Consider the following 22,454-nt stretch of genomic DNA (forward strand, 5'->3'; position numbering starts at 1 on the left):
CTCTGGCTGGGGGCAGGAGGTTGTCTTGACCAGGGGCAAAGGTCCTCACCCCTGTCAGTCACTGGGTGTAGACGCCCTCTGGGCGTGTAGATTTCCCTGGCATCTCGACCTCAGAGGGCAAGCCAACTCAGTTCCAGAGCCCAGGACAGTCATCAGGGAGCTGGTGGGCACGAAACATTGAAAGGCTCCCCGGGACTGTACAGAGGTGCTGAAAGCAACTGCTCAGGGTCCATGTGAAGGAAGCCCTTTCCTGGCTGTTAGGGGGTTCCAGCATCGCGGGGCTATTTGGAACAGATTGTGTAGTAAGCCCAGGTAGAGGATCTGATTCTTCAACTCCCCTTCTCATCATATGCCTTTGTCCCTCCCAGAGAACACAAGTATGTGAGAGTCTAATCGCCGTCCTCTCCTACCCCCAGAAATCGTCACCTTTCTTAACCCAACCAGGTACAGCACACAACAGTTCCTTGCATAAGATCAGGCTCAAGTTCATCTTATCAGGGGAGAGCCTGAGAGGATGTTGAATTTGCTTTCCTTTGAATGCTGTCCACCATTACTGACTGGGGAGTTTTGTTGGGCTGAGAAAGACTGGATGGCTGCTTGCTCCACTTTCCTTATATCAGATGTCTTCTGTTTCATGGGTCATGTCTTTTGTCTATAGAATTTTGCAGATATTGTTCCAGGGTAATTTGAATTGGGTAGGAGTCATGTTGGTAAAAATTGTGAATCCCCAGTTTTCTGAGCACTGTGCTTAAAAACTTGATTTTTATTGACTCTCTCCATTCAATGGCAGTTGAAGTCTGTATGTGCTTGCACATATGCAAATCTAATATGTATATAATGCATTGTGGAGACGTTCATGTCATATTTCTTGTTTTCCCATTTTTAGCATTCTATCAATGGCTGCTTAGTCATTTTTCATGCCATTCATCAGAAATCCCACTCATGCGTTCTCCACAAAACCTTCTAGAAATAGAAAAGGAATGTAATGATGTAGGTATTAAAATAAATAAATAGGCAGAAAACATGGGAAGAGGAAGGAAACTGAACATGGCATGGGTGCTCTAAGTGCACAAAACTTATTCAATCGCCTGTCTTGAGTTTGGTGTTCTCTGCAGATTTTCCGCAGGCAAATCACTTTGCATTTGGTCAGCGAACCCAGGTCCGCCCAGGCTCAGCAAGCAGCAGGGCTTTTGATCTGCTGATAAATCAAACTCACAGCTCTCTGGCTCGGGGTGTCTGTACCGGCAGGAAGCTGGGGGGTATTTCCAGCCTCCGTGGAATACCAGGATGCTGATGTCTAATCTCCTAGCACTTTGTTATTCTGGAAACATCATCTGTATGTGGTTACCTGCTCCTCTGTCTCTCCTTCAACCCAGAAGCTGTGCTTTCCTTGTCTTTACATCACCAGTCATCTTTGTTGAATGGATGAAAGAAGGCATCGGGAGGGAGGTAAACTTCATGGCCACCTGTTGGTGATCCTTGTCCTGCCTGAATCTCCCACCCGCCGGCCGTTTGCAGGCACTCATTCCCTTTCTGCCCCTCGCTCCCTTCCCACGGGCTGGCTCTTCTCTGCTTGCCCATGACGGGTGTGTCTGGGCCAGCAGCCTGCGGGAACCAATTCCTTTCCTTTCCACTTGGAAAATGATCTAATGGGCAATTTCGCACTAATGTGTTGATGCTTGCCAGGAGCTGGAGTTGTTATGTGCATTTTAACAAAGACACTTAAAGAAATTGATCTCTAATTAGAGGATTTAAGGCATCAGAATTTCAGATGATATTGAGAAACAGCGTCTTTCCTGGAGCCTGTTTTGCCTCAGCAAAATCCTGCCCAGGTGCAAGGCAGAAAGGAAAACTGCGTCCTTCTCGGGAAAGGTGACGGCACGTCGGGTTTGGATGTGATGTGAGCGTCTCTGCCCTTCGCCAGCCCCTGCCTTAGCTCTGGGTGTCATGAGAATTAAATGTGGTAGCACTTGGAACGCTGGCATTGGATGCTGACGCAGAGGAAGAACACACTCGAAGTTTATTTGCTTTTAAAATATCCTGAAAATATTTTTCTTAAGTGTATAAAGGTTTGCTAGGGCTGCCATAATAAATAATCACAAACTTAATGGTTTAAATCAAAAGAATGTTATTGTCTCCCAGTTGTGGGGGCTGAAAGTCCAAAATGAGGGTGTGGGCAAGGCTGTGTTCCCTCCAGAGGCTCGAGGGCTCTGGCAGTAGCTTGCTGGCTGTCACGTCTCTGCTGCCACATGGCTGTTTTCTCTGTCTGTCTGTTCCAAATTTCCTCTCCTTATTTAGGATGCCAGTTATGTGGGAGTAGGGTCACCCTACTCCAGTTTGGCCTCATCCTAACTAATAACACCATCAAAGACCTTATTTCCAAATAAGAGCCCATTCACGAGACCAGGGGTTTAGGATTTGAACAAATCTTTTCTGGGGACACAACCAATCCACAGCAATAAGATAAAATGCTTAAAGTGGTCTACACTGGCAATTCGCGAAACAGTCATTCTTTAGTAGAGGGTAATTAGCAACTGTCACAGCGCAAGAGGGCTTTTGCAGCTGAAGGACTAAAGAAAGCACCGGACACGTTCTGAGACACGGCTTTTATTTGGGGGCTTACCTAAAGGGTGGGAAGTGGGTCACGTTGCCTTGAATTCAGGAGTTTCTCTGAATGGATTCAGGAGCTGCTCTGAATAGCAGCAGGTTCAGAGCTCAACGTGAAGATAAGCCGCAGAAGCAAGGGGTGCCAGGGAGTGGTTTGTGAGGGTTCGGACAAAGACATTCAAATGGGTATGAGCGGAGTGGGGGTCTTGTGATGAAGGGAGGGATCAATTATAGTCAACAGGGAAGAGGGGAGGATTATAGATTATCTTGTAGATAATAGTACCTCAGGGAGTTCCAGGAGGGCAAGCTGTAGATTAGTTAGCGCCGGAGGCCTGATTTCACAAGGATAGTAGTAGCTGTGCACCGTCTTCGAGGCACTTGGGGAAGGCCCTGGGCCCGGGGCTCCCATGGAGACACGTTAGTCTTTTGGTTCTTTTTCTGTAAAAACCTGCCATGCATAAGTCAACATTAAATTCCCAAATCTGGGAGGGCAACTGCTAGCATTTTAATGGAAAGCAAGCCAGTGTTCATGGCTGTGTTGTGAACTTTTGGTATTACAGGACCTCAGAAAGGTACTATTTAAAATTCTTATATTCCATTAGTCATCTCTCTTCCTGGTTGGGAAATACTGTGGGATTGCTCAAAAGTTAGACTTTTTTATGTGTTTCTGCAAATCTTAAGGTAATAACAAATAAAAAGCATCTTTCTCATGTACCATGGCACACAGATTGAAAACTTATTTTAACAATTAAAACCTGTGAACAAAAGTTGCAGTGTGAGAATCCATGGCTGACCCTCCAGGGGACTTTCTCCAGCTTCAGGGCAGCCCCAAAGCCTTCCCAGGAGGCAGCGGGTGTCTGTGGTGACGGGTGAGGGGCCCTGGCAGTTGCTTTGTGTGTGCTGACTGCTTGGCTTTCAATCACAGGTGGCAAAAATGTGCTCAGGCCTCTGTGGAAAGTGTTTGCTCTTTGGTGCCCAGACAGGGACATCCCATCTTGGAAATACTGCAAACCTTCTCTCAACATGTATGTCTGGGCTGACTCTTGGCTTTGCATCCAGGACATGCTCTCCAGATTCTAGTTGTTTCTTCCCCTTCCCTTCCCTTCCTCTCTCTCTTTCTACCTCTCTCCCACTCTCTCTTTCTCTCTCCATTTAAACAAATGGCCTTGCTTGGCTTGGCTTCATGAAGGTTTTGGACCTTTTTGCCTGCTTATAATTGGGAATTAGTGTGACTATCTCTTTTGCTTATTTTTTTAAAGCCTTATCTCAGGGCAGTTTAGAAAACTTCCTTAGTCATCACGCTGTCACTGTTTTATTTTGCATTTATATGGAATACTCTTAAGAGTGTTTTTGAAAACCGTTCCCAGCTGAGCGCGGACATGGTGTAGGAGCAGTTGGGAACAGGAGAAGTAGGACTATTATCCCTTCTAATTAGCTGCTGTAATCACAGTGCTCCCACAGATGGCTTATGGCAATTCTGGTGGTTTAATTTTACTCTATTTTAAGCACCATAAGAACAAGTTATTGTTTCGTGCATTAGAAACCCTGGGGAGAGGGCTGACTGAGCAGAAGATATTGATTTGAACTTCAGCTGCACAGAAGAGGTGGTTGAAAAGAGAGTAGATGGGTTTACCCAGTGATGGAGGAGAGGGAAAAAAGTGACAGAATTCTGGGAACAACAGTATTTTAGAAGGACCAGCAGAGAACGAGGAACCTTGAGGGAGGTCTAGAAGGAAAGAGGAGACGGAAGAAAGAGTAATGTCACAGAAGCCAATGGAGTAGAGGGTTTCCAGGAGGGCTGGGGATCCAGCGTAAAATGTCAGGATACATGGACACAGCCTTGGGCTTCAAATGAGAAGGTCGTTGGTGACTTCTGCAGCGCCAGGAGAATGGTGGCAACGGAGGCCTGGTGGAGTCAACGCCTTAGTGAGAAACGAGGAAGCAGAGTCAGGCTGGAATTCTTCTCCCAGAATTCTGCAAGGAGAGGGAAGAGGGGAGGAGAGAGCGGGTGGCATCACTGGTATGGGGTTAGTTTTCCGGGATGGGAGAAGGAGCCTATTCAGAGCTGAGGGAAAAGTGTCCATTCAGGAGCGGAGGCCGAAGACACAGGAGAGCGTACTGAGACCATGTTCTGCAATGAAAAAAGCAAGAATTTGAAATCAGATGAATTTGTTTGATTTCTGATTGTGCTATTTACCAGCACAGCCAGCACCTCGGGGAAGTTACTTACATTTAAAAAAAAAATCCATCTATGAAATAGGCATATCAATAATACATATGTGATTATGCTCTTGTCAGGATCAGGAAAGAAGAACATTTCAGATAGCAGGTGTGTCAATTTATGTAGCTCTTCAAAATGTACTGTATAGACAGATATTTTAAAACTTTTTGTTGTGGAAGTTTCAAACATACACAAAAATAAAAAGCACAGTATAAGGAATTCCCCTGTGCCCAGCATGAGGCTTCACCAGTGAACGGTGGATCCAGTTTGCTTCATTGTTTTAAAGCAAATCCCAGATGTTGTGCCACCTCTCCTCTAGTTCACCAGCAAGCATCGCCAGTGACAAGGAGTCTGCTTTTAACGTAAGCACAACACCATCATCACGCCGTCAGAGAGTCAATTCCTTAAAGTTATTGAATGTCGAGTTCACATTTGCCCAGTTGTTTACAGAATATTCTTTTTTTCCCAAGTTCCACACATTGTAATTGTTGTGTATGTGTCTTAAATCTATCCCTTAAGTCCATTTCCCCTCTCGTCCATCTCCCCAGCCCTCCTTCACATTTTCTGGTTGTCATATTGAGCTCCCCATAGCCTGGATCTGCTGATTGCTTTCTCCTAGTGTCATATAACATGTTTCTCTGCTCTTTGTAGTTCTGTAAATTGGCAGCTTTGGAGGCTTGATCAGAGTCCAGGTTGATTATTTTGGCAAGGCTACTACAGCCCAGATGGCATTGTGGAGACATTAATGTCTTATTTTGAATTTGCAGACATTGATGATTATTACCGAGAAGGATTAATTCATTTATTCATTTCAAATACAATTTTAAACAACTTTCTTTCTATTAGTGGTATCACAGATGCAAATACTCCCCCAAATAATGGAAAAAACTTGCCCACTGACTGAAAAATGAAACTGCAAATTAATTTTTTAATCATATTTTTTATTGTTGCATATACATACATACATAGAAGTGATAACTTTCCAGTTTAACAGTAGTTAGAAAGCTAATTTCAAAGAATATCGTGGGTTACAGTTCCACAGTTTCAGTTACTTCCCCACTGTGAAATATAATATATAAACAAAAAATAATATCTTTCAAAGTATGATTTAACAAGTAGTTATATAGGAAATATCCAAAGTTGTTATGAGTTACAGTACCATAGTTTCAGTTATTTCCTTATTGTGAAATATAACATACATACAAAAAGGTGACAGCTTTCAAATTACAATTTAACAAGTAGCTGTAGAACAAATTTCGAAGGATGTTATGGGTTAGCATTCCATCATTTCTCTGTTGAATTAATTTTTAATTTAATTGACACTAATTTATGTAATTTAAATAATTAAATTAATTAATTTTTATCAAAAATATTGAGGTGTGTCCTGTGAGGTCAGAAAAGAATGCTTGGAGGACCCCAGAAGTAAGTGCTGTTTGGAAAAAGTAATGAACCACTGAATTAATTTTTAAAATTATCTATTATCATGCTAGAAAAGCCAAATACAAAGTAAAGAGCATTTCATCGTGATGTCCTGCAATAAGAATCGTGGGCATCTTCCTGGGTGCTGCCTCACACACGGCCCCGTGGGAGGGGCAGAGCATCCAGGCATCCGGGGCCTCACCTGGGGCCAGGTAAGCTCCAGAGCCCTGGCCTTCATCTTGGTTTCCATCTGACACCAACCGGGAATGCTGTTGTCAGGCAAGGTTCACCGGGGTCTGCTCTGTGCCTCGGAACCACCTACCTCTAGGGGGGGAGCCTCCTCCTTTCAGATTTAGCTACAGGTGGGTCCGGATCCTGGCGTAGGTGGGGGCAGACACCTCCCCGCGCTCCACCTCCCGAAAGACGGCCCCACCCATGTCCCCAGGTCATTGTGGGGATTTTCTCCGTGGATTCACCATTTCTCCTTTGCGAGAGGTAGACGCCCCTAAGAGTGGCTCAGGCTCTGTGCCCTGTGGGCAGGTGCACGGCGGCTGCCTGCGGACAGGTGGCCACTGCAGGGCAGGCAGGTGAGGGGCTGAGGCCGCAGGAGGGCAGCGGCCAGAGAGGAGGAAAAACCAGTCGTGAGTGTGAACACGGAGGACATATATCACTCCTTTCCAAGGGCTGCCCTGCCTTTTCTTTCTGAGGGCCCGCACAGCTGGCACAAGCATTTGTTTTTCTTTCTTTTTCTTTTTCCATTCTCATCTGTTCTTTTTATTTTCCTACATAGTGTGATGGTATCTGATTTAGCCTTTTCCTTATATTGCCCCTCATTCCTTCTTTCTTTTTTCAAACCTTCCTTTCCCTTTCTTAATTTTTAATTTTAATTTCCTCTTCGTTCCTTTTAAGCCTTATTTTTTTTTGTTTTTTACATTTTAAAAAAGAATTTTCTCCCGTTCCCTTTCTTTTGTTAGTTTATTACTTACAGATGAAATGTTTTCTGTGTGCTTGTTTTGTAGCTGAAGCGTTCACTTTGGTAGGTAACTATATGGTTAGAGATCAAACCCTGGAGTGCTTTTTTTCTCTTTCCAACAACATTTTGACACATGGAACACTTAAATGAAGATTAGAAGTTAGTTTTTGGAGGGGCTGAAACTAACCTAGATATACAATCCTAGGTTAATATAGAGAGCACATCTTACTCTAGTGAAGTGTAGACTTAGTTTCTCCCTTTTGAGTATTGGATCTCTTTTTCTTTTTTTTTTTATTGGAAGCAACAACAGTGGATACTGGGCCAGCCCAGAACAAAATTGTGACATAGGTGAAGTTTTTGACGGATGTTCTTTCCTTTTCCTCATTCCTTCCTTTGTGTTCAGGGGTTTGTGACACCACTCCTGCCTTCCTACTTAAAACAGTGTGTTAAAATGCCTGTTGGCTGCAAGAACACTGTCAGATTAAAGAAGATGTTAATAGTTAATAAATACCTTCTTGTGATAGCACTCTGGGCTACTTTAATTTTGAGAAATAATTCCTGAAGTTTATTCTGTAGATCTGGTACTCAAACTTCTTGGTCTTAGGACCCCTTTATACTCTTTAACATTACCAAGGACCCCAAAGGACTTTTATTTATGTGGGTTATACCTAGCACTATTTACTGTATTAGAAATTAAAATTAAGCAAAATTTGAAACACAAGCATTTACAAGCACATATCCCATTAGGTTTGCGAGCCTCTGGAACTATCTATTGTACACTTGTGAGAGAATGAGAATGGAAAGGTAACTTACATCTTAATATAATTATGAAAATAGCTTTCGCCTTGCAGATCCCCCGAAAGGAACACAGGAACCCCCTTGGGTCCTCATAACGCATGATGCGGATCACTGATTTCAATATTCTGAGATTATTTACTGAGTACCATGGGCTGGGAATTAGGAGTGGAGGCAGGAAATGGGAAAATACTGGGTTCGGCCTCTGCATACGATAGTCCTGTGTATGGGAAAAACGGGTCTCTGTATGTGTTAAATGACAATGATTTGGTATTTTCTTTGTGGTCATCAGATTCTTGGTTGGCACGATCATAACCGGGAGACTTCGCAGTGGAAGTGTCAGTGTTTGAGTTGCTGGCCAGCAACAGCTTTGTTGTGAAATCAGCCTGTTGATGTGATCACTAACAAGAAAAACACCAGTGGGGGCCTTTCCGTTGACTCTTACTCTATGGTTAACAAGTAAAACTTAAGGGAATATGTGTGAAGACGTGTATCCTCTGTTCTATTTAAGTACCATCTTCTTTTAAAATCTTTTTTTTTTAATAAGAATGTTGAAACTTATGTTAGATAATGTCAACAGTGATTTTGATGGGACTTTCTGGGTAGCTTCCACTTCTGCATCCAAGTACTGACATCCTAGGTCCCCTCATTTCCTTCTTCTTTTCAGATAGTTTTGAGATACCTGTGTCGCCGAATAACCACGTGGTCTCAGAACCCGGGAAAAATGTCACACTCACCTATTGGCCTCAGATGAAGTGGCTGATGGGTCAAGTTACCTGGGAGAAGATCCAGCCCCATCAGATTGACCTCCTGGCTCTCTGTAACTTGTCCCAGGGTAGAAGTTACTCTCCAAAGTACCAAAGACAAGTATTGACCAACTGCAGCCAGGGCCTGGGATGGAGCTTTGTTGTCCTTCCTCACGTCACTGTCGCCGACTCGGGACTTTACCGCTGTTGCTTCAAGGCCAGAACTGGAGAAAATGAAACCTTCGTGATGAGATTGACCGTAACCGAAGGTGAGTAATACATGACCTCAAGGGCTAATAAGGGAAAAAGTCAACCACTGTGGATTGCTTTCTGTTGTCCTTTTCATTTGTGGTAAACACCTTTATTTAATGTGACTACATTGCTCAAAATTTTTATTTTAATGGTTGAATTTAGTTAACTTGCCATTAATTGAATTTTGATATTTGTATTTCTTTATCTTGCTAACCCATGAATTGAAGACTTAATAAATTTCCTTGATCTGCCACATTCCTGAAATTAAAAAAATGATAGGTAAGATGACAGAGTGATGAGGTGTGGGTTTTAGTTACTCCTCCAGGGCAGTAGGTAGAAAGCCAAGAACTGTGTGGACCAGACACCACAAAGCAATTTGACTTTGGGCATATTTCGTATAACACTCACAAGTGCATGGAACAGCTGAGATCAGCAAACTCTGTGAGTTCTTGTGGCCAGGGGACCTACGCCCCTCCCTGCCAGGCTCAGTCCCATGGGTGGAGGGGCCGTCAGTGCTGGGAATGAGGAGGGAGAACTACAGTTGAGGCTATTATTGAAAACTCAGATGCCTGATTCAAACTCCAAACATAGATACACTGGAACCAGACACTGGAGAATCTGGGAGTAGGCAGCCCGGCAGAGAGGAGATAGGGCTAGCAAAAACAGCAAAAAAAAAAAAAAAAAACAAAAAAACAAAAAAAAAAAAAACCCAAAAAACCCAAAAACAAAAGCACAGACTTTTGGAGTTCCAGTTCCAGTGAACACAAAACAGAGAAGGGCAGGGCTCAAAAAGAATCAGGTGCATATACAAATCCAGAGGGTGAAGACCCTCGTCTGAAGAGCCAGTTTCTCTGCTTTCTTGATGGTTCCTTAATGGCCCTAATCTCCTTCTCTCTTAGCATTTGAATAGCCCATCTGCAAGGAGGGCCCTTCTTTTTCTTTTTCTTTTCTTTTTTTTTTTTTTTTTTTTAATCTTTTTCTCTTTTTCTAAAACAATTACTCTAAGAAGCCCATTACAGAAAGCCTCAAAGACTTGCAATTTGGGCCCAGGCAAGAGCAGAGCTAAGATAGCTCTGAGAGACAAAGCAGTAACTGTAGTGGCTGAGAAAATTCGATAAACACCATAACTTCCTGTTCTAGTTTGCTAATGCCGCTGGCATGCGAAACACCAGAAATGGATTGGCTTTTATAAAAGGGGGTTTTTTTGGTTACACGGTTATAGTCTTAAGGCCACAAAGTGTCCAAAGTAACACATCAGCAATTGGGTACCTTCACTGGAGGATGGCCAATGGTGTCTGGAAAACCTCTGTTAGCTGGGAAGGCATGTGGCTGGCATCTGCTCCAAAGTTCTGGTTTCAAAATGGCTTTCTCCTAGGACATTCCTCTCTAGGCTGCAGTTCCTCAAAAATGTCACTCTTAGTTGCACTTGGGATATTTGTCCTCTCTCAGCTTCTCTGGAGCAAGAGTCCGCTTTCAACAGCTGTTTTCAAACTGTCTCTCATCTGCAGCTCCTGTGCTTTCTTCAAAGTATCCCTCTTGGCTGTAGCTCCTCTTCAAAATGTCACTCACAGCTGCACTGAGTTCCCTCTGCTCATCAGCTCATTTATATGGCTCCACTGATCAAGGCCCACCCTAAATGGGTGGGGCCATGCCTCCATGGAAATATCCAATCAGAGTCATCACCCACAGCTGGGTGGGGCACAGCTCCAAAGAAACACTCAAAGAAATCTAATCAAAACTGATAACATCTGCCCACACAAGAGTACACCAAAGACAATGGCATTTGGGACACACAATACATTCAAACTGGCACACTTCCCAAGAAAAGGGGGGTGTCCCCTTACAGCCATCTTCCCGGTGGGCTGGGAATGCTCCTGTCCGGCACCAGCGCCACAGCCCAGAGCTGCCCCAAGCAACCCAGTGTGACAGGAAGTGTTTCCAACAACATGTGCACACGCCACAATATCTGGTGTGGACAATAGCCTTTCGTGCACCCACAGCTAATTGTCCCAGAGCTGGTAAGGAGGAGCTATGTGAAAAGGGGGAAATTAACACACCCCATTCAGCCATCCTTTCAGCAGGCTGGGAACACTCCTACATGGCCTTGCAGCCCAGAACTTCCCTTTGGGGATGGTGCTCACCTGTGACATAGCACAGTCTTCCCTCAGCAGAGGCCCTAGGAGGGCACGGCTTGGAAAAGGGACCCACTTGCAAGTCCCAGGGACCATACACCAATACCAAGGACTTGTGGGTCAGCGGCAGAGACAAACTATAGAGAGACTGAACTGAAGGATTAGACTATTGCAACAGCTTTAAATCTCTGGGAACATCTGGGAGATTTGATTATTTAAGCTGCCCTCCCTCCCTAACCACTCAGACACATGCCCCACATTCAGGCATGTGGTTGGTGGGAAGCACCAACTACACATGCAACTTGGTGCAATTGGACCCCGACAAGACTCACACCCTCACTCACCACAAAGACAAAGTTGGGGAGAACTGGCTTGAGGGGAATAGGTGGCTCACAGACACCACCTGCTGGTTAGGTAGAGAAAGGGTACGCCACCAAGCTGTAGATCTGATAAATTAGAGATAAGTGTTTGAATCAGTCTACATATCCTCATGGAACTTTCTCCAGAACAGATCATATGCTGGGACATAAAACAAGCCTCAATAAATTAAAAAAAATTGAAATTATCCGAAGCAAATTCTCTGACCACAATGGAATACAATTAGAAATCAATAACCATCAGAGACTTAGAAAATTCACAAATACCTGGAGGTTAAACAATACACTCCTAAACAATCAGTAGGTTAAAGAAGAAATAGCAAGAAAAATTGTTAAATACATAGAAATGAATGAAAATGAGAAAACAACATATCAAAACCTATGGGTTGCAACAAGAGCGGTAATGAGGGGAAAATTTATAGCACTGAATGCATACAACAAAGGAAGAAAGAACTAAAATCAAAGAATAATGGATCAACTGAAGAAGCTAGAAAATGAACAGCAAACCAATCCTAAACCAAGTAGAAGAAAAGAAGTAACAAGGATTAAAGCAGAAATAAATGACATAGAAAACAAAAATACAACAGAGAGAATAAAGAACACCAAAAGTTGGTTCTTTGAGAAGATCGACAATATTGACATGCCTCTAGCTAGACTGACAAAATCAAAAGAGAGAAGACCCATATAAACAAAATAATGAATGAGAAAGGTGACATAACTGCAGATCCTGAAGAAATTAAAAAAATTATAAGAGGATACTATGAACACTTGTATGCCAACAAACTGGATAATGTAGAAGAAATGGACAATTTCCTGGAAACGTATGAACAACTTAGACTGACCAGAGAAGAAATAGAAGACCTTAACCAACCCATCACAAGCAAAGAGATCCAATCAGTCATTGAAAAGCTTCCCACAAATAAATGCCCAGGGCCAGATGGCTTCACAGGGGACTCCTACCAAACTTTCCAAAAAGAACTGACACCAATCTTACTTAAACTCTTTCAAAACATCGAAGAAAATGGAATACTACCTAACACATTTTATGACGCTAACCTCAATCTAATACCAAAACCAGGCAAAGATGCTAGAAAAAAGGAAAACTACAGGCCTATCTCCCTAATGAATATAGATGCAGAAATTCTCAACAAAATACTTGCAAATCAAATCCAAAGGCACATTAAAAAAGTCATACACCATGACCAAGTGGGGTTCATTCCAGGCATGCAAGGATGGTTCAACCTAAGAAAATCAATGTATTGCAACACATTAACAAATCAAAAGAGATAAATCAGATGATCATCTCAATAGATGCTGAAAAAGCATTCGACAAAATCCAACATCCCTTTTTGATAAAAACCCCTCAAAAGGTAAGAATTGAAGGAAACTTCCTCATTATGATCAAGAGCATATATGAAAAACCCACAGCCAGCACAGTACTCAATGACGAGAGACTGAAAGCCTTCTCTCTATGATCGGGAACAAGACAAGGATGCCCGCTGTCACCATTGTTATTCAACATTGTGCTAGAAGTGCTAGCCAGGGCAATCTGGCAAGACAAAGAAATAAAAGGCATCAAAATTGGAAAGAAAGAAGTAAAACTGTCATTATTTGCAGATGATATGATCTTATATCTAGAAAACCCTGAGAAATCAACAATATAGCTACTACAGCTAATAAACAAATATAGCAAAGTAGCAGGATACAAGCTTAATGCACATAAGTCAGTAATGTTTCTATATGCTAGAAATGAACAAAGTGAAAAGACACTCAAGAAAAAGATACCATTTTCAGTAGCAACTAAAAAAATCAAGTACCTAGGAATAAACTTAACCAAAGATGTAAAAGGCCTATACAAAGAAAACTACATAACTCTACTAAAAGAAATAGAAGGGGACCTTAAAAGATAGAAAAATATTCCATGTTCGTGGATAGGAAGGCTAAATGTCATTAAGATATCAATTCTACCCAAACTCATCTACAGATTCAATGCACTCCCAATCAAAATTCCAACAACCTACTTTGCAGACTTGGAAAAGCTAGTTATCAAATTTATTTGGAAAGGGAAGATGCCTTGAATTGCTAAAGACACTCTAAAAAAGAAAAACAAAGTGGGAGGACTTACACTCCCTGACTTTGAAGCTTATTATAAAGCCACAGTAGTCAAAACAGCATGGTACTAGCACAAAGATAGACATATTGATCAATGGAATTGAATTGGGAATTCGGAGATAGACCCCCAGATCTATGGCCAACTGATCTTTGATAAGGCCCCCAAAGCCACTGAACTGGGACATAGTAGTCTTTTCAACAAATGGGGCTGGGAGAGTTGGATATCCATATCCAAAAGAATGAAAGAGGACTCCTACTCCACACCCTACACAAAAATTAACTCAAAGTGTTTCAAAGATCTCAATATAAATACAGTACCATAAAACTCCTAGAAGATAATGTAGGGAAACATCTTCAAGACCTTGTATTAAGCAGCCACTTCCTAGACCTTACACCCAAAGCACAAGCAAGAAAAGAAAAAATAGATAAATTGGAACTCCTCAAGCTTAGAAGTTTCTGTAACTCAAAGGAATTTGTCAAAAGGGTGAAGAGGCAGCCAACTCAATGGGAAAAAATTTTTGGAAACCATGTATCTGACAAAAGACTGATATCTTGCATGTATAAAGAAATCCTACAACTCAATGACAGCCCAATTATAAAATAGGCAAAACATATGAATAGATGGTTCTCTGATGAGGAGATACAAATGTCCAAGAAACACATGAAAAAATGTTCAGCTTCACTAGCTAATAGAGAGATGCAACTTAAGACCACAAGGAGATACCATCTCACACCAATTAGAATGGCTGCCATTAAACAAATAGGAAACTACAAATGCTGGAGAGGATGTGGAGAAATTGGATCTCTTATTCATTGTTGGTGGGACTGTATAATGGTTCAGCCACTCTGGAAGACAGTCTGGCAGTTCCTTAGAAAACTAGACACAGAGTTACCCTTTGATCCAGCGATTGTACTTCTCGGTATATACCCGGAAGATCGGAAAGCAGTGACATGAACAGATATCTGCACGCCAATGTTCATAGCAGCATTATTCACAATTCCCAAGAGACAGAAACAACCCAAATGTCCTTCAACAGATGAGTGGATAAATAAAATGTGGTATATACACATGATGGAATACTATGCAGCAGTAAGAAGGAACGATGTTGTGAAACATATGACATGGATGAACCTTGAAGACATAATGCTGAGTGAAATAAGCCAGGCACAAAAAGAGAAATATTATATACTACCACTAATGGGAACTTTGAAAAATGTAAAATAAATGGTTTATAATGTAGAATATAAGGGAACTAGTGATAGAGAGCAATTAATGAAGGGGAATGATAACCCAGTAAGAACAGATAACCTATCATGGGTAAATTTAATGTTCTGGGAATGCCTAGGAATGACTGTGGTCTGTTGATTTCTGGTGGGTATGGTAGGACCAAGTTCACAGAAATGTTGCTATATTAGTTTATTTTCTTGGGGTAGAGTAGGAACATGTTGGAAGTAAAGTAGGTATTTTAGGTTAGTTGTCTTTTTTTTACTCCCTTGTTATGGTTTGTTTGAAATGTTTTTTTATTGTATGTTTTTTTTTAAAAATTTTTTTGATGTAGTTAATTAAAAAAACAAAACAAACAAAAATAATGAAAAAAAAATATGCAGAACCCCCCTGAGAAGCTGGTGGAGAATGCAGGGGTGTTGGGCTTCCCCATCTTGATGGTTGCTGATGTGCTCACAGACATAGGGGACTGGTGGTTTGATGGGTTGAGCCCTCTACCACAAGACTTGCCCTTGGGAAGAGTGTTGTTGCAAAGGAGAGTCTAGGCCTCCCTATAATTGTGCCTAAGAGCCTCCTCCCGAATGCCTCTTTGTTGCTCAGATGTGGCCCTCTCTCTCTAGCTAAGCCAACTTGGCAGGTGAAATCACTGCCTTCCCCCTACATGGGATCTGAATAAAGCTCCCTGGCAACGTGGAATATGACTCCCGAGGAGGAATGTAGACCCAGCATTATGGGATGGAGAACATCTTCTTGACCAAAAGGGGGATGTAAAAGGAAATGAAATAAGCTTCAGTGGCAGAGAGATTCCAAAAGGAGCCGAGAGGTCACTCTGATGGGCACTCTTATGCACAATATAGACAACCCTTTTTAGGTTCTAATGAATTGGAATAGCTAGCAGTAAATACCTCAGACTATCAAACTACAACCCAGAACCCTTGACTCTTGAAGACGATTGTATAATGATGTAGTTTATGAGGGGTGACAATGTGATTGGGAAAGCCCTAAGGACCACACTCCCCTTTGTCCAGTGTGTGGATGGATGAGTAGAAAAATGGGGAGGAAAAAAAAGGCACCCAGTGTTCTTTTTTACTTTAATTGTTCTTTTTCACTTTAATTTTTATTCTTATTATTTTTGTGTGTGTGGTAATGAAAATGTTCAAAAATTAATTTTGCTGATGAATGCAGAACTTTATAATGGTACTGTGAACAATTAAATGTACACTTTGTATGACTGCATGGTATGTGAATATATGTCAATAAAATTGAAAAAAAAACAATAATTCAGAGAGTCTGAAAAAATATATGATATCAGCAGCCTAAATGTTTCAGTTATATAACAACTATTCTCCCCATGATATGAAAACATTTTCATGGTGGTGACTAGGTTTTATAATTCCCGTGTATCTCCGGCAATTACAAGGTAGCACTAGATTAGCGTTGACTGAATCGGGCGGAGCTGACTTGAATTCAGTAGGTAGTTTGATCGTGTGGTTACTGGTTTGCCAGGAATGGAATCTTGATTCCCTCCGGAGTTTTCAGACCTGATTGCAGGAAAAGTCTGAGCTGGAATCTAAAGAAACTGATTTCCAGGCCCTCTCCCCTGCGCAGACCCTCTTCCAGGACGCTATACTAATTTTGCATTTGTGTTTTGTCTTCTTTGTCATAATGGGGACCCAAATGGATCCACCCTTGTGTATGAGTGAGAAAAAGTGATTTTTTCACTTACAGCAATGCAAATATAGAGACTCAGTAAGGCCTAAGGGGCTTGGTATGTCAGTTGCATGGGAGGAAGGCCAGCTCGGACTTCCCATTTCTGCCTCAGGGCAAGCTTTTTCTCTTCAGAAGAACATGTCAGAGAAAACAATTTATTTTTGTTGATGGCAGAAATTTCATTTCACTTTATTCCCCTCCCTCCCTCCCTCCTTTCCTTCCCTTATCCCTTCCTTCCTTCCTTCCTTTTACCCTTCCTTCCTCCCTCCCTCCTTCTCTCTTCCTCTTTCCCTCCTTCCATCTTTATTTCTTCCTTTCAGTCGGAACATTCATCTTGGCTTCTGTTTGGACTCTCGGAGCCAAGGCTTCCCAGGCCTTGGCCTACCCTTTGTGGACTCTGCTTCTATTGCCCAGACATATTTCTTCCTGTGTTGGAAATGATGAAGAAAAGGTTTTGTACAAACAGCAACCTCCACCAGTGGAGGAGGCCGCAGGAGGCCGTTTGCCCACGCCACAGTGGTTTTTCCCGCTACGCACCTTGGGCCACGTTGTGCTGTCTCTGTCCCTCCTGGTGACGGTGGGAGTGGTGGTGAGATGTACACTGGAGTTACAGTGAATGCAGGAAAGGCAGTGTTCTGGTTTGCTACTGCTGCCAGAATGCACAACACCACAGATGGATTGACTTTTATAAAAGGGGGTTTATTTGGTTACACAGTTACAGTCTTAAGGCCATAAAGTGTCCAAGGTAACACATCAGCAATCAGGTACCTTCACTGGAGGATGGCCAATGGTGTCTGGAAAACCTCTGTTAGCTGGGAAGGCGCTGGCTGGCGTCTGCTCCAAAGTTCTGGTTTCAGAATGGCTTTCTTCCAGGAAGTTCCTCTCTAGACTGCAGTTCCTCAAAAATGCCACTCTTAGTTGCACTTGGGGTATTTGTCCTCTCTTAGCTTCTCCAGAGCAAGAGTCTGCTTCCAGTGGCCATCTTCAAAATGTCTCTCATCTGCAGCTCCTGTGCTTTCTTCAAAATGTCCCTCTTGGCTGTAGCAAGCTTGCTCCTTCTGTCTGAGCTTATATAGTGCTCCAGTAACTTAATTCAGACTCACCAGGAATGGGCAGGCCAACACCTCTATGGAAATTATCCAATCAGAGTCATCACCCACTGTTGGGTGGGGCGCATCTCCATGGAAACACTCAAAGAGTTACAATCTAATTAACACTGATAGGTCTGCCCACACAAGATTACATCAAAGATAATGGCGTTTGGGGGGACAGAATACATTCAAACTGGCACAGGGAGTGACAGGATACTCTGGGAAGGAAAAATTAAGTGCTGACTCCATTCCTTCAGGCACATTCAGAAAATATTTCTCACCTAAAAAGACAGAAGCATTTTTTGAACATGGCCAAGATGTAGAAAGAGTAAAATCAGACACTAATCTCAGAGACAAAGGCGAGAGAGAGTGTTCTATTCAGAAAATATATCACACATAAATCACACATCATTTCCAAACACATATGAAGATTGTCTCTATTATATACTGAAAAATTAATTATAAGTATCATAATTCATAGAGAAAATGTAGGTAATATAATACATTTTTATGTGGCATAGTTACTTATCTCCTACTAATTAATAAAAATGTCTTTAATTTGTTCAAACTTGACTAAGTTTCCTGCACAAAACTATTTCTTTCTTTGAACATGAGTTAGAAACAATGTCAAAATCTGTCCGTAGAAATGAAATGAATGCAATACCAGTATTGTGTTTTGAACCTGTTCTGTTGACAGGTTGAAAGCATATCGACGGGGCACTGTATCCATTAGTAAAAAGTTATCATTGACAGAAGATGACAGCAATTGACTGAATTTTGTTTAATTTCTATTTTCAATGGTTATAAGTGCAGATTGAAAAAATTTTAAATTCAATCAGTAGAAAACAAAATATATCACTTGCATTTTCTCTGGTGCAGTTTGCTTATTCAACTCTTGAACCTGTTTGATAAAAGAACAATGCAGAGATTAAACTGAGGAATGGGTATAAGTTGTGGAGCAAGTTTAAATTTATTTCACCTTAAGGGAAAGGTAGTTGTGACTCAAATTTTATAAATTGCTAAGCTTCCTTTCTTTAGCTCCCTATTCTTTTATAGGACATAGTATTGAATCCAAAAGAGAGATTTTTTTAGGACTCTCACATTCTGTGTACACCCACATACCATATGGGGGCACTTCCCTGACTTTTGCTGCCTGAATTTGTCTTTAGACAAGTGTCAACCAGTCAGATGTCAACCATGAGACTATGCATGTTCTGAACAGAGGGATGAAGTAGCAGAAGCATGAATTGGACCCAAATTTACTATTGACTTGCTTTGCGGATTGAAAAGAAACATCTGTCTTTACTCTTCAGTCTCATAAACATGGGAAGTCATATGAAACAGCTCCAGACTGACTTTTCTGAATTTGACACTTGTCTAGACCTTGGGGACAAGGAACAGAGGAAAATGTATATTGGCAGGGAGCAAAATTAATTTTGGCTTTCAAAATGCTCTGGATTTTCATTAGCCAAGAGGGAAGTATTTTTGGAATCCACAAAAAGAATTTATGAAGTCTTTTGATATTTACTAATTGATCCTCACATGACTATTGTTTACCCTGAGCTTATTGATTATAAAAAGAACAAAGACAAAAGAAATCAAATCAGTTCTTGCAGAAAGTTTCAGGTTTCTGGAAGAAGCTAGTTGTGTGCAAATTTGCCACTGATGAGAATTATAGTTACTTGTGTCTTTCTATGGCCTTCTTTCACCAACTTTACCATTCAGCTGAACTGTCAAGTTTCAAGTGAGGGACTGATTATCAGATTAGAGGAAAGAGAATAAAACAGATTATGGGGAGTTAACACAAATAAAATATACAGGAGGGAACAAGGAAATCCGTGTGGGTGATTGTAATCAAATGACTAGGTTAGTTCAGAGAGTCTAAGTTATGGATAGATATAGAATGAGGTGGTTTAAATTAAAGGATAATTTGGCAAAATTCTGGATTTCATATAATGAGCAATGAAAAGCCAGTGTCAGTTTTTGAAGAAAGGTGGCAAAATTGCATTCAAAGAAGATTAAATTGAATAGTTGCATATAGAATTAAAAAAAGAGAAATTTGAGCAGAGGAAATTAGCTAAGAGTCAGTTGCGATCATACATGCTTGAAAAATTGAGCTCTCAAACTAGGCTGCGACTAGAACATGCTGGGCTTTCCAATCACAAGAGGGAGCCCACTCCAGATAGAAAAATTATAAATGGCACCTCCTCCAGGAAGACCGCTAGGAAAAGGTGCCCCTTCCTTTGGGCCAGTGCAGACCCAGGCTGGCCGAAAGGACTTGATGATGGGCCACAGACCCCTTCCCCCACCCCATCCACCTTCTCCAGGAACAGTGGTGCTTAGAGACGTTGTCAGTGTGATGTAATTTCTCTGTACTTGCCACTGTCTTCACACAATTACTCATACTTTCCTACTTCCTTCTTTTCCTAACCCCTACTACTTTTCACCACATTTACCTCATTTCCTTCAGGTACCACCACCTCCTTGTGTTTTTCATGTTAGCACTAACTACTACCCCGTGGTTGAACCACTAAGCATCTTGGATTTCTCAAACTTTTATAACTTAGAAATTGTTGCTTTTGAGTGACTCAATAACTGCACCTATTTTCAATGGTCCAGACTCTTATTCTATTACAAAGTATTTTGAGTTTAGGGATGATGGCATCTCTATTTGGAGTTTTCAAAGAATTTTTCCAGGGTATGTTCAATAAATGTTCTTGGCTAATTCTATGTTAATACTTCTCTTTATTCTAGTAGGGACTGTGTCCAGTTTATTATCAAGTTCTCTAGTTAAATTATTTATAGATTTTCTTCATCAACACTTAAGGTTTAGTGATTGAGGTTTAGTGATTGCTGATCAAAGAACTCAGAACTTGCCAAATGTTAAGTGCAGTGCTTGGGGAGAAAACCTTCATGACTCTTTTTTTCCAGATATAAATCAAAAGAAAGATCTATTTCCTTTTTCAACTCATGTTTTTATTTTGCACTTTTTATATGTGGTATGTAATTGCTAACCACCAGAACTGGAGGATGGGGTTTGTAAATTAAGATCGCTGAAGTCTTCACTAGGAAATCATGGGACCACAGCCAAGAGAATCTTCCATATGTTGCCTCTGTGAGGTAGGGGGCTGACAAAGGGGTAGGATAGGTGAACAGAGTGCTATGGGTTATAAATTTTGCCTATAGATTACTGATTTTCAGACTCTTTGTTCCTGAGTTTGACTATGAGGATATCAGGGAAAAGAAAGAAGCTTCATTTATATGCCTTAGCCTTTAGTTTCTGCTGAAATTCACCCAGTTTGAGCCCCATTGATTTGGATTCCAGAACAGTTTTGGGTTGTAGACTGGAGAAACTGTGTTCTTTCAGGATTTTATGAATACACAACCTCTGTCCTGCTCCTATGAATTTGCAGTAGATACAAAGATTGTAGGGATGGGATTGTTTGGGCTCTTACACAGGCTGTCAGGAGGTCCATTTCCATGGTATAGCCTTTTATTATCTTTATCTACATAGAAAACCGAATGTCCATGACAGTTAATTTATATGATAGAACCACATGACCAGAATTCTGGAACATTGGGGCCACTGCTCATTAGTTAAAATAGCTTCTACTGAAAATGGATCAACTACAGGTTTTCAGCCCAATTTACTTTTTAAAATTCTGGGTGATAACTGGGTATCTAGATGAAACATGCTGTTTCCCACATCACAAGTGAGTTGATTACTCATCATAGCCTATTATGTCATTTATCTTTATTTTACAGTTGCTTCCCTCTGTCCAAATTAGTTCTTTTAAAAGGTATTGCATTAAATAAAATTGCCACTGGCCAGTTTAATTTGCTTTGTAAGCTCTACATATTGATTTATTATTTTTTTCCTTCATGCACAAAATCATAAAATGTTTGCCTTAGTCATTTTTTATGTATACTGTATTTGCATATATAAACAAGGTAATAAACTGTATGGTAGTAGTGACAAGTTAATATCAGAGAGAAAGAGATGCTTACAGGTCACAAATTAATTTGATTTGATGATGCTATTTTATAGGGAATGTTATTGAGTGCATATTACTTGCTCATGTATTTAAAGCAAATTCTAATTAAACACCATTATAAGCAATACAGATTGAGAATATTAGAAACCAATTGATTCTAGGGATTATTATTCTTGGCCTGAATTCAAACTGTTTTCCTGAGTTTTTTCTTCTCCCTAGGGATTAAATTCAGACAAATGTTACCAATTTTTTTCCCACTTAAAATCCATGCAAAAATTTATTGCTTCTCTTCTAAATACCTGCCTAATGACTCCAACTGCAAAATAGCTATTTCTTCTTCTTCTAATTTTTTTTTTGGTCATGTGGGATTTTTCATCCTAAGGCAAGTGAAAACTAGCTTGTGGTTGTATCTTAGAGTCTTATCAGGAGTTGAGCAAAGATGATTGTATGACGTTTTCCCCAAAGGCAAGGAGAAAATTACTTTAAAACTTTTTAAAAATTAATTCTTTATCTAAGATTAGTGGCATTTAATTCTTAACAAGAATTCTGTCTTTCACTATTACAATTCAAAGAATCATAAAACTTCTTCCAACTTGAAGTATTTCAGAATATGTACTTCCCTGACTCTTGACAAATACTCCAAGGAGATACAGTAGGTTTACAGAGGCCTATGTTATCAAAAAGGACCAGAAATAAAGAATAAACATGGATTTGCCATTTGTAGAGGGATATCTTTGAACCCCATGTTGTATCTTAAAGTTATTATTTACATTGATGTGACTTAAAGATTTTTAAAAGA

General features: G+C 40.9%; 1 protein-coding gene across 7 annotated transcripts in view; it reads left to right on the plus strand.

The window, feature by feature from the left end:
* CD226 (CD226 molecule) overlaps window positions 1-22,454 on the plus strand; it is a 98,269-nt gene that overhangs the window by 56,330 nt on the left and 19,485 nt on the right. For all 7 annotated transcript variants that reach the window (XM_037806234.1, XM_037806235.1, XM_037806236.1 and 4 more), the window contains one exon: window positions 8,683-9,030. In XM_037806234.1, coding sequence (XP_037662162.1) covers window positions 8,683-9,030 — 348 coding nt within the window. The remainder of the gene's footprint in view (window positions 1-8,682; window positions 9,031-22,454) is intronic.

The sequence above is a fragment of the Choloepus didactylus genome, chromosome 16 (assembly GCF_015220235.1).
Source record: "Choloepus didactylus isolate mChoDid1 chromosome 16, mChoDid1.pri, whole genome shotgun sequence".
Lineage (NCBI taxonomy): Eukaryota > Metazoa > Chordata > Mammalia > Pilosa > Megalonychidae > Choloepus > Choloepus didactylus.